We start from the raw sequence: 12,529 nt of genomic DNA, 5'->3' as shown, positions 1-12,529 counted from the left end.
ACTGGTTGTTCGTGGGTTCTCATGGGATTCCCTTAACCCTTAAAATATATGCCCCCTCCCCCTACACATACACCTTCCTTTTAATTGACTGAATTTTGCTCCTTGTTAACAAGAACCCCTGCTGTAAGGGACTCAAGCATACAATGCCCACTTCAAATCTGTCAGTCTGTCTGAATCAGCTTTGTCCAAGGATGTGGGATCTAACAGTATCACGTGGAGGTGGTCATGGATTCCTCCATATTCCTCAACCAAGATGTGCTTTATCTGCTTTTACAGAGCCTTTCAAATAAATCCTTCCCCGGGAAATTAAGGGAAAACAAAAACTATCCCAGCACTACACATAGACCCAAAACCATAAATAGAGAGAAGACAAGTTGCACAGAGAACAGGTTCCGTAGCAAAACTGAAGCTTTGACAAAAGTCCAGCTGGCTGGCACAATTTCTGCTTAAGCAAATCGTTTTTCCACCCTCACCCTCTATCAGAGTACCCTTGCCTCCTTTTATGATCCTTAAATTCCATGTCATCTCCAATACCCTTTCTCTCTTCCTTAGGATCAGGACTCCTAATTTTCAACTGGATCCATGGCTAGCTAGATTACAGACTATATCTCCTAGCTGCCCTTGCAGCTAGGTTTGATCATGTGGCTACATTTTAGCCAACAGGATATAAGAGGAAGTGCCAGGTATGCCTTTGGGTAAATGTCCTTAAAGGGAAGGGTCATGACCTTCTTGTTCCCTTCATCCATCTTGCTAGCTGGAAGGGGGACCTGATGATTGAAGCTTAAACAGCCAGCTTGGTCCAGGAGGTAAAAGTCATATGCTAAGATGGCAATGCAGGAGATAGAATGAGCCGGCCTACTAGCTCTCCACTTACCATCTCTGGGCTTTTTATGTGAGAGAGAAATAAACTTCTAGTTTGGTTAAGCCAATTTTTGGAGATTTTCTGTTATCGACAGCCAAACTTAATCCTGATATTACTTTCTCTTTCTACCTCTTCCTTTTCTCCCTTCCCTTCTTTCCTCCAAAGAGAAAGCTCTCATCACTGACAAATTCTTAGACAGGGAAGGTTAAGATAGTGAAAGCTATATGGTAATGTTAATTATAAGTGAACTCCTCCTAGATTAATTAATCAAGTAGTCAGCAGACTGGTAAAATTGTCACCCATTTCCCTTCTTTTATGTTTAATCCCTGCATCCCCCTCCCCGATTAATTATATTAACTTCCTAGAGGACACACTTCTGCTCAAAAACTCCAGGAGCTACCCAATGCTCACAGAATGAAGTCCAAACTTGTTAGCTTAGCATTCAAAGCCCTACACAATCTGGCCATAATCTACCTCCCCAATGTTCTTCTTCACTACAAACATCTACTAAAACCAAACTGAAAAATTTATTGTTTGATCCATATGCCACATGCATTCCAGCCATGACATTACCCCTCCCAGATGCCCTCCTGGTATATGTAAAGGGCCTGGGGTCTATAGTCCGCTGAATTTAAGGCCCAGCTCCAGTACTTCCAAGTTATGCGAACTCTGGGCCTTGGCTTCTTCATCTGTACAAAGAAAATAATAATAAATTGTCTCACAAAGATACTCTGAAGCCAAAGATGCTGCATGAGAATCACTCTTGCCAACCATAACACACTTATAAGATATTGCTGTCTTGAAGCTGGCATTAGGATGTGTTGCCACTTGGATCTTCTCTCTTGTGTCTCTCGGTTCTGCAACTATTCAGTAGGTCCCCTGACCTCAGTCACTAATCGTCATTGAATCAGGCACAGTACTTAGTGTTCTACATGCATCATTGCCATTCAGTCATCACAACAATCTCATGAGATCAGGATTATTATTACCCCTTTTTTATAGATGAGAAAACAAACCTAGACTTGAACTCAGTTCTGACTTCGCAGCCCAAGCTTGTAACCTTACACAGAATTCCAGAGGCTGTACCTTTTCTTCCTTTGTAGGCACACTGCCTGTCATGGAAGACCCTTCCAGAAGGTCTGAGGGTTCTCTCTGGCACTCTAGTGGCTCACATGTTAAGGGTGCAGCAACGAAGGAAAATAACCTGGCCAGATATCTACATAGGCTCATCCTGGCTGCACACCAGACAGCAAGATAACCAAGAAAGCAAGTGGTTGTGGCAATAAAGCAGACTCCTGTAAATCCAGCCCCCAGACAAGCAGACACCAGCAGCCCTTGTCCATTAGATCACAGGAAGGATGGCTAAATGCTACCCATTCCAAATAGGAGAGTGATGGGAAAGCCAAGCTCAGGTCTCCTGTGGTAAAAGCAAAACAGAGCTGAGTCTTTGCAGAACAGGACAGGATATTTTGGAGAAGGTTCAAGAATCCTCCTAATTCCTTGATGGCACTAGCTCTTTGTCTTCTTCCAAGCCCCACACTCATTGTTGTGGGATGAGTTTGTGTCCCCCCAAAAGATATATTGAAGTCCTAACCACCAAACCTGTGCCACTGAGTCGATTCCAACTCATAGCAACCCCATAGGACACAGTAGAACTGCCCACAGGGTTTCCAAGGAGCAGCTGGTGGATTCGAACCGCTGACCTTTTGGTTAGCAGCCAAGCTTTTAACCACTGTGAATATGACCTTGTTTGGAAACAGGGTCTTTGCAGATGCAAACAAGTTAAGATGAGGTCATATTGGATTAGGGCAGGCCTGGTGTCCTTATAAGAAGAGGAGAGGACACACAGAGACACACACAGAGAACGCCATGTGATGACAGGTGCAAAGGTTAGAGTGATGTATCCACTAGCCAAGGAACTCCAAGGAATGCCAGCAGCATCAGAAGTCAAATGAAGGGCATGGAACAAATTCTCCCCTAGAGCCTTCCAAGAAAGCACGTCCCTGCCAACACCTTGATTTTGGACTTCTAGCCTCCTGAACAGTAAGAGAATACAGTTCTGTTGTTTTAAGCCACCCAGTTTGTGGCAATGTGTCACGTCACCCTTAGGAAACTCACATACTCATTATCATAAAAGAATGCTTTCAAAGTATTAATACTTGGACTTACAGTCACAGAAACTAGAGCAGAGATCAATTTGCAAATCATGATGGTGTCAGAGCTAGAACCCAGCCACTTTACTCCCAGGCCACTGCTCTTTCAATTGGGTGACTCAACTCTCCCATCACACTATTACCTAAGCCTTGCCTTTCCCTTCATCCACCCAGAGCCTGCAGATGAAGGGTAGAGATAATGTCCATTAGTTCTGACATTCATCTACAGGAAAAGGGATTCCTTTGACAGACAGGTACCTACCAAGTGCTTTCTGGCTCCCTAGGGGTCACAGATCTTCTGATCCCCCATAGGTTAGAATTGTCATAAGTAGGTATGAAAAATGCCAGTTAGACCACCAGATCAAGAAATCTCTGAGGCTGGGGCCTAGCAGAGTTCCCAACCTCTGAGTCAACACAGGTAGTACTTCCTCTGCCAGAGAGGGGAAGAACCCTCTGCATACTGTAGCCCCATCCCATCCTGTGACAGCACACCCTCAACTGTGCCCCCGTGGAAGGGGCAAAGTCTAACATAACGATGTATAACATTTAGTGAGTATTACTTTGTGCAATCATCATTCTAGGCACTTTACATGGATTAATTCATTTAGCCCTCCCACAATCCTAGGAAGCAGGTACTGTTTTCATGCCCATTATACAGACAAAATAACTGAAGCCTGGAGAGGTAAGTAAGTTGCCCAAGGTCATAGAGCTGAGAAGTGTTGGAGGCTGGAATGCAAGAATAGACACTCTGATACCCGAGCCTGTGAATCTTTACTGTGATAGCACAGGACGTTCACAGAGGGTGTGAACTGCAGCTCCTGGGACAGTGGGTGGGGGCTATGTTCTGACACACTCAGTCTTCTCCCACCCCCTCCTTGGACTTCACACTTGTCCTCTGTCTACTCAGGCACCATTTCTCCTCTATGCTCCCAGCCCTCTTCACACTGACTTCAGCACAAATCTAATCATGCCCCTCCCCTGCTCAGAAACCCTCTGTGGCTTCCCAGTGCCTAAATAGAAAAAGCTCCAACTTCTTAGCCTGACATTCACAGTCCTCCAAAATGTGACTTCAATTTACTTTGAGCTTAATCATTCCTTTCAATGTACCCTCCCCTCAAAGCAAAAGATGCTACTAGTTCTTTCCTGGCTATGCCCTTCGCATTCAGCTTTCACCTTCTCTACCACACTGTTCCCCTGCCCCCCACTTGCCCCGCCAAACACACAAAGGGCCTGTCCCATTTTATCAGCCTCTTTTCCCCTGCAAAGATTATTAGACTGAGCCCCCCTGCTGGAACAGCCAGACTTAGAGAAACTTTTAAGTTTGGAGTCCTTGGTGAGCCTAGCTCAAACTCCCCATTCAATAGACGGGAAAACTGAGATTGCTTGGCTAATGTCAGTCATATGACTTATGGACCACACACAACATCAAGAGCAATTTGTTGTATGGATGGGGATCATTCATCAAATGTCTCACAGTGCCAAGTGCCCAGTAAATGAATGGATAAATGTTGAGCTCTCCAGGGTGGTATTTCTAAACAGTGGTCTTGAGACCTCCTGCATCCAATCACTCTTGGTGCTTGAGTACACCAACCCCTCACGTCCTGAAACCTCATTTCTGGGGGTGCTACCTGGTATCTGCCTGTGTACCAAGCTACAAGGTGATGTTTAAATTCACACTTAAGTTTGAAAACCACAGTGAGCGTATGGGGATTGCACAACAGATGCCACTTAGTAGAAAGAGTCCCAGTACCTGACAGCCTCCCTTCCCCCAGCGGCCACTTCCGCCCCTTAGCTTGAGGCAGAGGCCTCTGGGAGCTTAGATGGCTGAAGCTGAAGAGGCTGGCTTCTAGGTTATCCCCAGATAGCCTGGCAGGGAGCCTACATCTTCAGGGGCTCCCGGGGCTGAGTGAAAGGTTCCGCCCTTCAGCCCACACCCCAAGCCTGAACAGCCCTCTGGATGCTCTGCCAAATCAGAGGTCATCTGACCCAGGAGGAACAGGCAGGGGAAGCGGCAGATGGGTGTCGGTTTAAAGAGGGCTAGGGGGGAAGCGTGTCAGGCCCGACAAGGCCTAGCCAGGAATGAGAGAGGTCCTCCCTCTATGGAGGCCAACTCTCCAGAAGGGGCGATGGAGTTCACTTCTTGGAGCGCTGAGCCTGGAGCTCACAGCCAGGTTGCCAAGCGCTCAGCTCGCCCATTTCTCTGAAATGCAAAAAACAATTGAAGGAGAGGGCTACAGGCAGTGGGCGGGCGGGAGGCGGAGGACGTGGGCTGGGCGCACCTTCCTCTCCCTCTGCCTCCACTTTCCCGCCTAGCTGGCCTTCAGCAGGCTGAGAGAGCCACTGTGCCCTGGGACCCTGAGTCAGCACCCATGCCCCCGCCGCCGGTCCACAGCATCTTCCTGGGTGCCCCTCTCCTGCCACCTGCCCTGCTCCCTGCGGCGGACCCCACGCCACACCTACCTACGCCGTGCCGTTCCTTGTCAGTTTTGCGCCAGGGGGCCATGGTTGGGTCGGGGGCCTGCGGGCACTGGGCGTCGTCGTGTGGGGAAGCCGGCAATGGGGGTGGCTAGGCGCTCTGCCGGGCCCCACTTCCTTCCTCTTTTCAAACTCCCTCTCAAGGCCCGCCCTCCCCTCCCCGGGGCTCCCCGCTCCCTCCTCCTCCCTCCCATTGGGCAGGGGCACACTAGAAGACTAGTGGCTAGAAGCACCCTGCAACGCTGGGAGACATCCCAACTTGTCTCCTCCCCAAGCAGCACGCAGAGGCCAGACAGGTACCTGGAGCCACACAGGTGACCACAAGTGCAGAAATTTTCCCTGATTCCTGAGCCCAGTAACTGAACAGAGGTCTTCCACCACAGCAAGAGTTCTGATGTCACATCTGGCTTAAAAGCCAGGCTCTGTTGCTTCCTTATCAGCTGAGCAACCAGGCCAAATTACTTGGTACTTTTAAGTTTCAGATCAGCTGAGCAACCAGGCCAAATTACTTGGTACTTTTAAGTTTCAGATTTCTCATCTGTAAAATGGGATAATAGGACCTACTTCACATGGTTATTGTGAGGATTGGAGAAAATAATGCATGCAGCAAGTTACTAGCAAAAACCAAACTAAACTCATTGCCTTGAAGTCTATTCTGACTCTTTTGTGACCCCATTTTTTTTTATGTTACAGAGTAGAACTGCTCCTTAGGGTTTTCTTGGCTGTGATTTTTACAAAAGCAGATTGCCAGACCTTTCTTCCACAGTGCCACTGGGTAGATTCTAACTGCCAACCTTTAGGTTAGTAGTTGAGTGCACAAGAGTTAACTATCCACCTGGGGTGAGGCAGGGGCGGGGGGAGAGGAGGAGGGCCGGGTCATTTGTGGTTTTTACCCTTTCAGTGTCACACACCCATTTGAAGATCTGATGAAGGCTCAGGAAACTCCCCTCTTAAAATGCACACGCACACTAGTTCACCAAGGACATCAGGGGCAGGGGACCCAAGAAAAAGAGGTCTAGAGTTAGGCTAATGGAGGCATTTCCCTCAAAAATCTCATTTTTACTCCGGGAACAGATTCTATCCAGAAACAAAACTGTCTCTCTGATCCACAGTGATAAGGCTGAACGTAAGTCTTCCTTAATTTACTTTCTTTCTTCATAACTCTCACTACCCCTTTCTGCCTTACACTAGAGAGTCAATAAGATAAATGAGGCAATATCACAGCTGACAGACACCCATGGCAAAATATTCATTTCATTTCATCTAAAGTTATTTCCTTTTCAGTTTTCTAGCGGCACAAATCGGGTGGTGTCTTTTATAGATAGGAGTTGTATTGGTCAGGATTCCAACAGAGAAACAGAACCAGTAGGATATATATATATTAAGGTTTTTTTTTTTTTTTTTGGCTTATGTGATTGTGCTATTGTTGTTGTTGGGTGCTGTGGAGTTCATTTTCAACGCATAAAACAACCCCATGTGACAGAGTAGAACTGCCCTGTAGGGTTTTCTAGGCTGTAATCATTACAGGAGCAGATCACCAGGTCTTTCTCCGGTGGAGCTTTCCATTAGCAGGTGAGCACTTAACCATGGCGCCACCAAGGCTTCTCAGTGATTGTGCTAGGTGAGTCCAAAATCCATAGGGTGGACTGTCAGGAAGGGCAGGTTGGAAACTGTTGGGTAGGAGTTGCAGCTGCTGTCCACAGGTGGAATTCCTTCTTCTTCAGGGAAACCCCAGTTCTGTTCTTAAGGCCTTTCAACCGACTATACCAAGCCCACCCAGCTTATGGAAGATAATCTCTTTTACTTAAAGTCAACTGACTATAGACTTCAATCACATCTGTAAAATAAGTCTACAACAGTACCCAGATTGGTGTTGGACTGAATAACTAGGGAATATAGCCTAGCTAAAAAATTTATTTTTTTTTTTTTTATGTTGACACGTAAAACTGACCATCACAGAAGATTTACAGATCAAGTCTATATACCAGAGGTCAGCAGAGTTTTTTCTGTGAGGGCCAGACAGTAAATATTTTAGTCTTTTCAGGCCAAGAATCAAAATTAAGGCTATTATGTAGGTATTTAAATCATGAGAGAAATTATTAATTCATTGATGAAATTAAAAATATAGTAATGATTTTTTTTTAACTGAGTATGATTTTTTTGTAATGCAGGTCTACTAATGAGAAGAATAAACTCTTTGGTGGGGGAGGATAACATTTCACTTTAAAGGAGTTCAAAGTCAGTGTTGCCTGTCATCAAAATTATTGTAAATATTCATCTCTGTTAATGATAATCCCTAAGAAAATTTTACATATTTCCTCTTTGAAAATGTTATTTCACACAGACAGGTGCTGCAAAACACTGATACCAAGTCATGAGCATAAGATTTTGGCCATTTCATTGCTTGGAAGGCAAGAATTCTATGAAATCTCTGAGTATTTATCTTTCAGCATATAAGTACATTGCAGATGAATCACTTCCAGTTGAAGGATCAGTGGAAGCTCCTCAATTGCACAGTCAAATGCATGTTGAAATTTTAAAATTTCCTTTGCATTTGTATCAAGGTCTGAAAAACATTGCTGGAATTGTAATTTGAGCTTGGGAAATATACCCACTGCAAATTTAAGGGGAATGGAGTCATTTTTTTTTTTTTAAACTTTTGACAACACATGAAGTATATAAAGCAACTTCACATTTATTTGAATACCATTATTTATCATCAAAATGACTTTACTGGAGTACAAGTTTCTCATATAAGCACGGCTATGCCTTGTAATTTTAGGCTGAGTTCATTAAAAAACATTATCAAGTCTGCAGCAAAAGCTCATTCCCAAAGCCATTCAGGGTTGATAATAGTGAGTAAAGGCTCTTCTCATTAAAAAATAATTTCAGTCTCAATTCTGAGCTCAAAAAATCACAGATGGCCTACAACTGCTGTGTCATCGAACTGCTGTGTGGTAGGAAAAGTCAAGATATTCAACTTCTAATTCTGACAAAATTCACAAAACTCATAATGGTAGAGTCCACAAGAGCTAATTAAGTTCCCCTTTGATTAAAAAAAAAAAATTGCCGTTGAGTTGATTCTGACTCATAGAGACCCTACAGTTGAGAGTAGAACTGCCCCATAGGGTTTCCAAGGAGCAGCTGGTGGATTTGAACTGCCAACCTTTTGGTTAGCAGCCAAACTCTTAACCACTGCACCACCAGGGCTTCTCCTCTTTGATACTACTTGTTTAATAATGCACGATGGACCCAAACATTTTCCACAGAGTATCTGCTGATGAATATTACAATAAATAGCCGTTGGCTTTAAACACCTTACATCTTCACAGCTTTGTAAATTTGTCCAAGGAAACCTTTTTCTGCTCCACACATATTTTTACCACGTTTATTTGTAACACATCTTAGCAGATTCTACTCCAGGTTGTACTGAATTAGTGTTTCCTCCATTTCTTTGAAAATATTCTTGCCTGTAGTTTTTCTAGGTAGATTTTTCCCAGAAGTTAATTCTTCATTCACTTCAAACATCATTGACTACTTGAGTGAATACAACTGAGCTTTATTGTAACCTCCGTCAACTTATCAAGAGCCAAGGAAACCTCTAGAAGTCATTCGCCTTGTCTTTAAATTGACTGTTGGTGCTACCTCCAATGTCCTCAACTCTTCCAGTGTCCTCGGCTTTGGTTACAGTCTCATTATAATTTCTTATTTTATGAAAAATATTTACAATGATGAGATATTCTGTTTTACACTTTCTAATTTTTCTGGCCACTGTTTTCTTGCGAGTTGGGGATATTTTGGTAAGTGCTTAATCTGTTATGGTGTATTGTTTTAGCATAGATATAGTGTCACTGCATAATAAACATAATGCTTTGCCATCTAATTCCACAGAATAATCCACACTCCACTGTGTCTTAAAAGCATACACATTAGAGGTCTACTTTTCTTTTTTTTTTTTGACATGACTAATATGCACTTGTTATAAAAAAAATAAAATGTTGCATTGCAGCAGTATATGCACAGCAAACAAAACACTCTAGAGTTGTAACTGCATCACTGCAATTTGTAAGCATTCAGCAGCATTGTGACGCCATGAAAAGACTACCTAAGGTATTTATTGCTATTGTAGTATGAAAGCAGCCATGTTGTTAGGTGCTGTCCAGTGGGTTCTGACTCATAGCAACCCTAGGTACAGCAGAATGAAACACTGCCCAACCCTGCATCATCCTTACAGTCATTGCTATGTTTGAGCCCGTTGTTGCAGCCACTGTGTCAATCTATCTCGTTGAGGGTCTTCCTTTTTTTTTTTTTTTGGCCAATCCTCTGCTTTACCAAGCACGATCCTTCTCCAGGGACTAGTTCCTCCTGATAACATGTCCAAAGTACTTGAGATGAAATCTCACCATCCTCACTTTTAAGGAACATTCTGGCTGTGCTTCTTCCAAGACAAACTTGTTTGTTCTTCTGGCAGTTCATGGTATGGTCAATATTCTTCACCAATGCCATAAGTGAAAGACATCAATTCTTCTTTGGTCTTCCTTATTCATTGTTCAGCTTTCACATGCATGGGAGGCAACTGAAAATACCATGGTTTGGGTCAGGCACACCTTAGTCCACAAAGTGACATCTTTGCTTTTTAACACTTTAAAGAGGTCTTTTGCAGCAGATTTGCCCAATGCAATATGTCGTTTGATTTCCTGACTGCTGCTTATATGGGCATTGATTGTGAATCCAGGTAAAAGTAAATCCTTGACAACTTCAATCTTTTCTTCCCTTATCATGATGTTCCTTACTAGTCCAGTTGTCAGGATTTTTGTTTTCTTTATATTAAGGTATAATCCATACTGAAGGCAGTAGTCTTTGATCTTCATCAGTAAATGCTTCAAGTCCTTTTTGTTTTTAGCAGGCAAGGTTGTGTCATCCACATATATCAGGCTGTTACTAATCGTCCTCCAATCCTGATGCTGCATTCTTCTTCAAATAGTTCAACTTCTTGGATTATTTGCTCAGCATACAGACTAAATAAGTATAGAGAAAGGATACAGCCCTGACACACACCTTTCCTGACTTTAAACCACACAGTATGCCCTTGTTCTGTTTGAACGACCGCCTTTTGGTCTATGTACAGGTTCCTCATGAGCACAATTAAGTGTTCTGAAATTCCCCTTCTTCACAATGTTATCCATAATTTGTTATGATCCACACAGTCCAATGCCTTAGCATAGTCAATAAAACACAGGTAAACATCTTTCTGCTATTCTCTGCTTTCAGCCAAGAACCATCTGATATCAGCAATGATACCCCTCATTCCACGTCCTCTTTTGAACCTGGCTTGAATTTCTGGCAGTTACCTGTTGATGTACTGCTGCAACCATTTTTGAGTTATCTTTGGGAAAATTTTACTTGTGTCTGATATTATTTGATGATTTCTGCATTCTATTGGATCACCTTTCTTTGGAAGCAGCTATAGACAGTATGTAAACAAATGAGCATGGCTATGTTCAAATAAAACTTTATTTATGGTCAATGAAATTTGCATTTCATATAATTTTGAGGTGTTACAAAATATTCTTTTGATTTCTTTTTGACCATTTAAAAGTGTAAAAACTATTCTTAGTTCATGGGCCATACAAAAACAGGTGATGAGCCATATATGGCCAATGGCCATAGTTTGCCGCTCTTGCTATACACAGTTCTACTGTCTTCTTAAAGCCATGACCAGGTGATCTAAGGAAACCCTGGTGGCGTAATGATTAAAAGCTACAGATGCTAACCAAAAGGTTGCCAGTTCAAATCCACCAGGAGCTTTTTGGAAACCGGATGGGGCAGTTCTACTCTGTCCTACAGGGTCCCTGTGAGTTGGAATTGACTTGACGGCAACGGGTTTTTGGTTTAGGTGATCTAAAAGATGCTTGTATTTTGTCTTAGGTTCTGAATACAAACAGACAACTTTTCAACTAAATCAAAACCAAACTCATTGCCATCAAATTGATTCTGATTCATAGCAAAATACGACGGAGTAGAACTGCCCCACAGGGTTTCCAAGGCTGTAATCTTTAAGAAAGCAAACTGCCATACCTTTCTCCCTCGGATCACCTGGTGGGTTTGAACTGCCAGCCTTTTAGTTAGCAGCCAAGCGTTTAACCATTATGCCACCAGCGCTCCTTGGTTTATACCCACAATGTGGTAAATAATTGGTGGGGGCTCACGGGGTGGGTGAAGATGCCAGAAGGTAAGTAAGGTTGAAATTTAAGGAATACTGAAGATTTTTCCCCCATTCAGCTTATGGCACAATTTAAAATGGGAATCTGTTCTTGAATTATGTTAAACAAACAAATTATTCAGCATATTAAAGAGTTGAAAAATTGCTTGCAGTCAATGTAGATGAATTTTGGAAAATTATTCTGAGTGAAGGTTAATTAACTTTTTAATGGGGTGATTTTTAATATAGATATCTTTAAACTTCATACTGATTATCAAATGGCTGTTATATTTCTGAGACCTAGGCATTTTATTATAGTTAATGATTCTATATCATCATGAAAAAAAATTTGTCAAAAGAGATCAATGGTCAAATATAAAAATCTGACTAACACCACTTAAAGAATTTGCAATTATCTCTGCCGCACAAGTTGGCCAAACACCATCCGTCCGAAGAGATGACAGGTCACAGGCAGTGCACCATTGATGGGTATAATTCAGATACACTCTGAAGGAGGACTATGGGGATGAGAACATGTCTGCCCAAGACCCCTCTTGAGGTCCAGACCCAAGTGTCCAACTGTCTCCTAGATATCTACTCCCTACCCCACATCAATGTCTCCATGTCCAAAACCAAGCTCATCACCACACCTACCTCCCAGATTTGTTCCTCTTCTGATTGCTTCTATTCTACATAACACAGTAAAGTAACCAAACTCTGGACTCACAGTGATGTACTAGACTCCCAGAACCATTATTTACTTGGAGAAAATTATTCAACTTTTCCAAGCCCCAGTTTCTTGGGAAGGGGGGAAATTGTTAACATTTATTGAGTACT

General features: G+C 43.0%; 1 protein-coding gene across 2 annotated transcripts in view; it reads right to left on the bottom strand.

Moving 5' to 3' along the window:
* Window positions 1–5,608, bottom strand: part of DOCK2 (dedicator of cytokinesis 2) — a 558,619-nt gene extending 553,011 nt beyond the window's left edge. For both annotated transcript variants that reach the window (XM_010592406.3, XM_064279098.1), the window contains exon 1: window positions 5,476–5,608. In XM_010592406.3, coding sequence (XP_010590708.1) covers window positions 5,476–5,518 — 43 coding nt within the window. In that variant the 5' untranslated portion in view covers window positions 5,519–5,608. The remainder of the gene's footprint in view (window positions 1–5,475) is intronic.
* Window positions 5,609–12,529: the final 6,921 nt, after the last annotated feature.

Source organism: Loxodonta africana, chromosome 2 (genome assembly GCF_030014295.1).
Source record: "Loxodonta africana isolate mLoxAfr1 chromosome 2, mLoxAfr1.hap2, whole genome shotgun sequence".
In the NCBI taxonomy this organism is placed as follows: Eukaryota; Metazoa; Chordata; class Mammalia; order Proboscidea; family Elephantidae; genus Loxodonta; species Loxodonta africana.
Note: the sequence above shows the minus strand (reverse complement) of the source record. Positions and strands in the feature narration are given on the sequence as shown.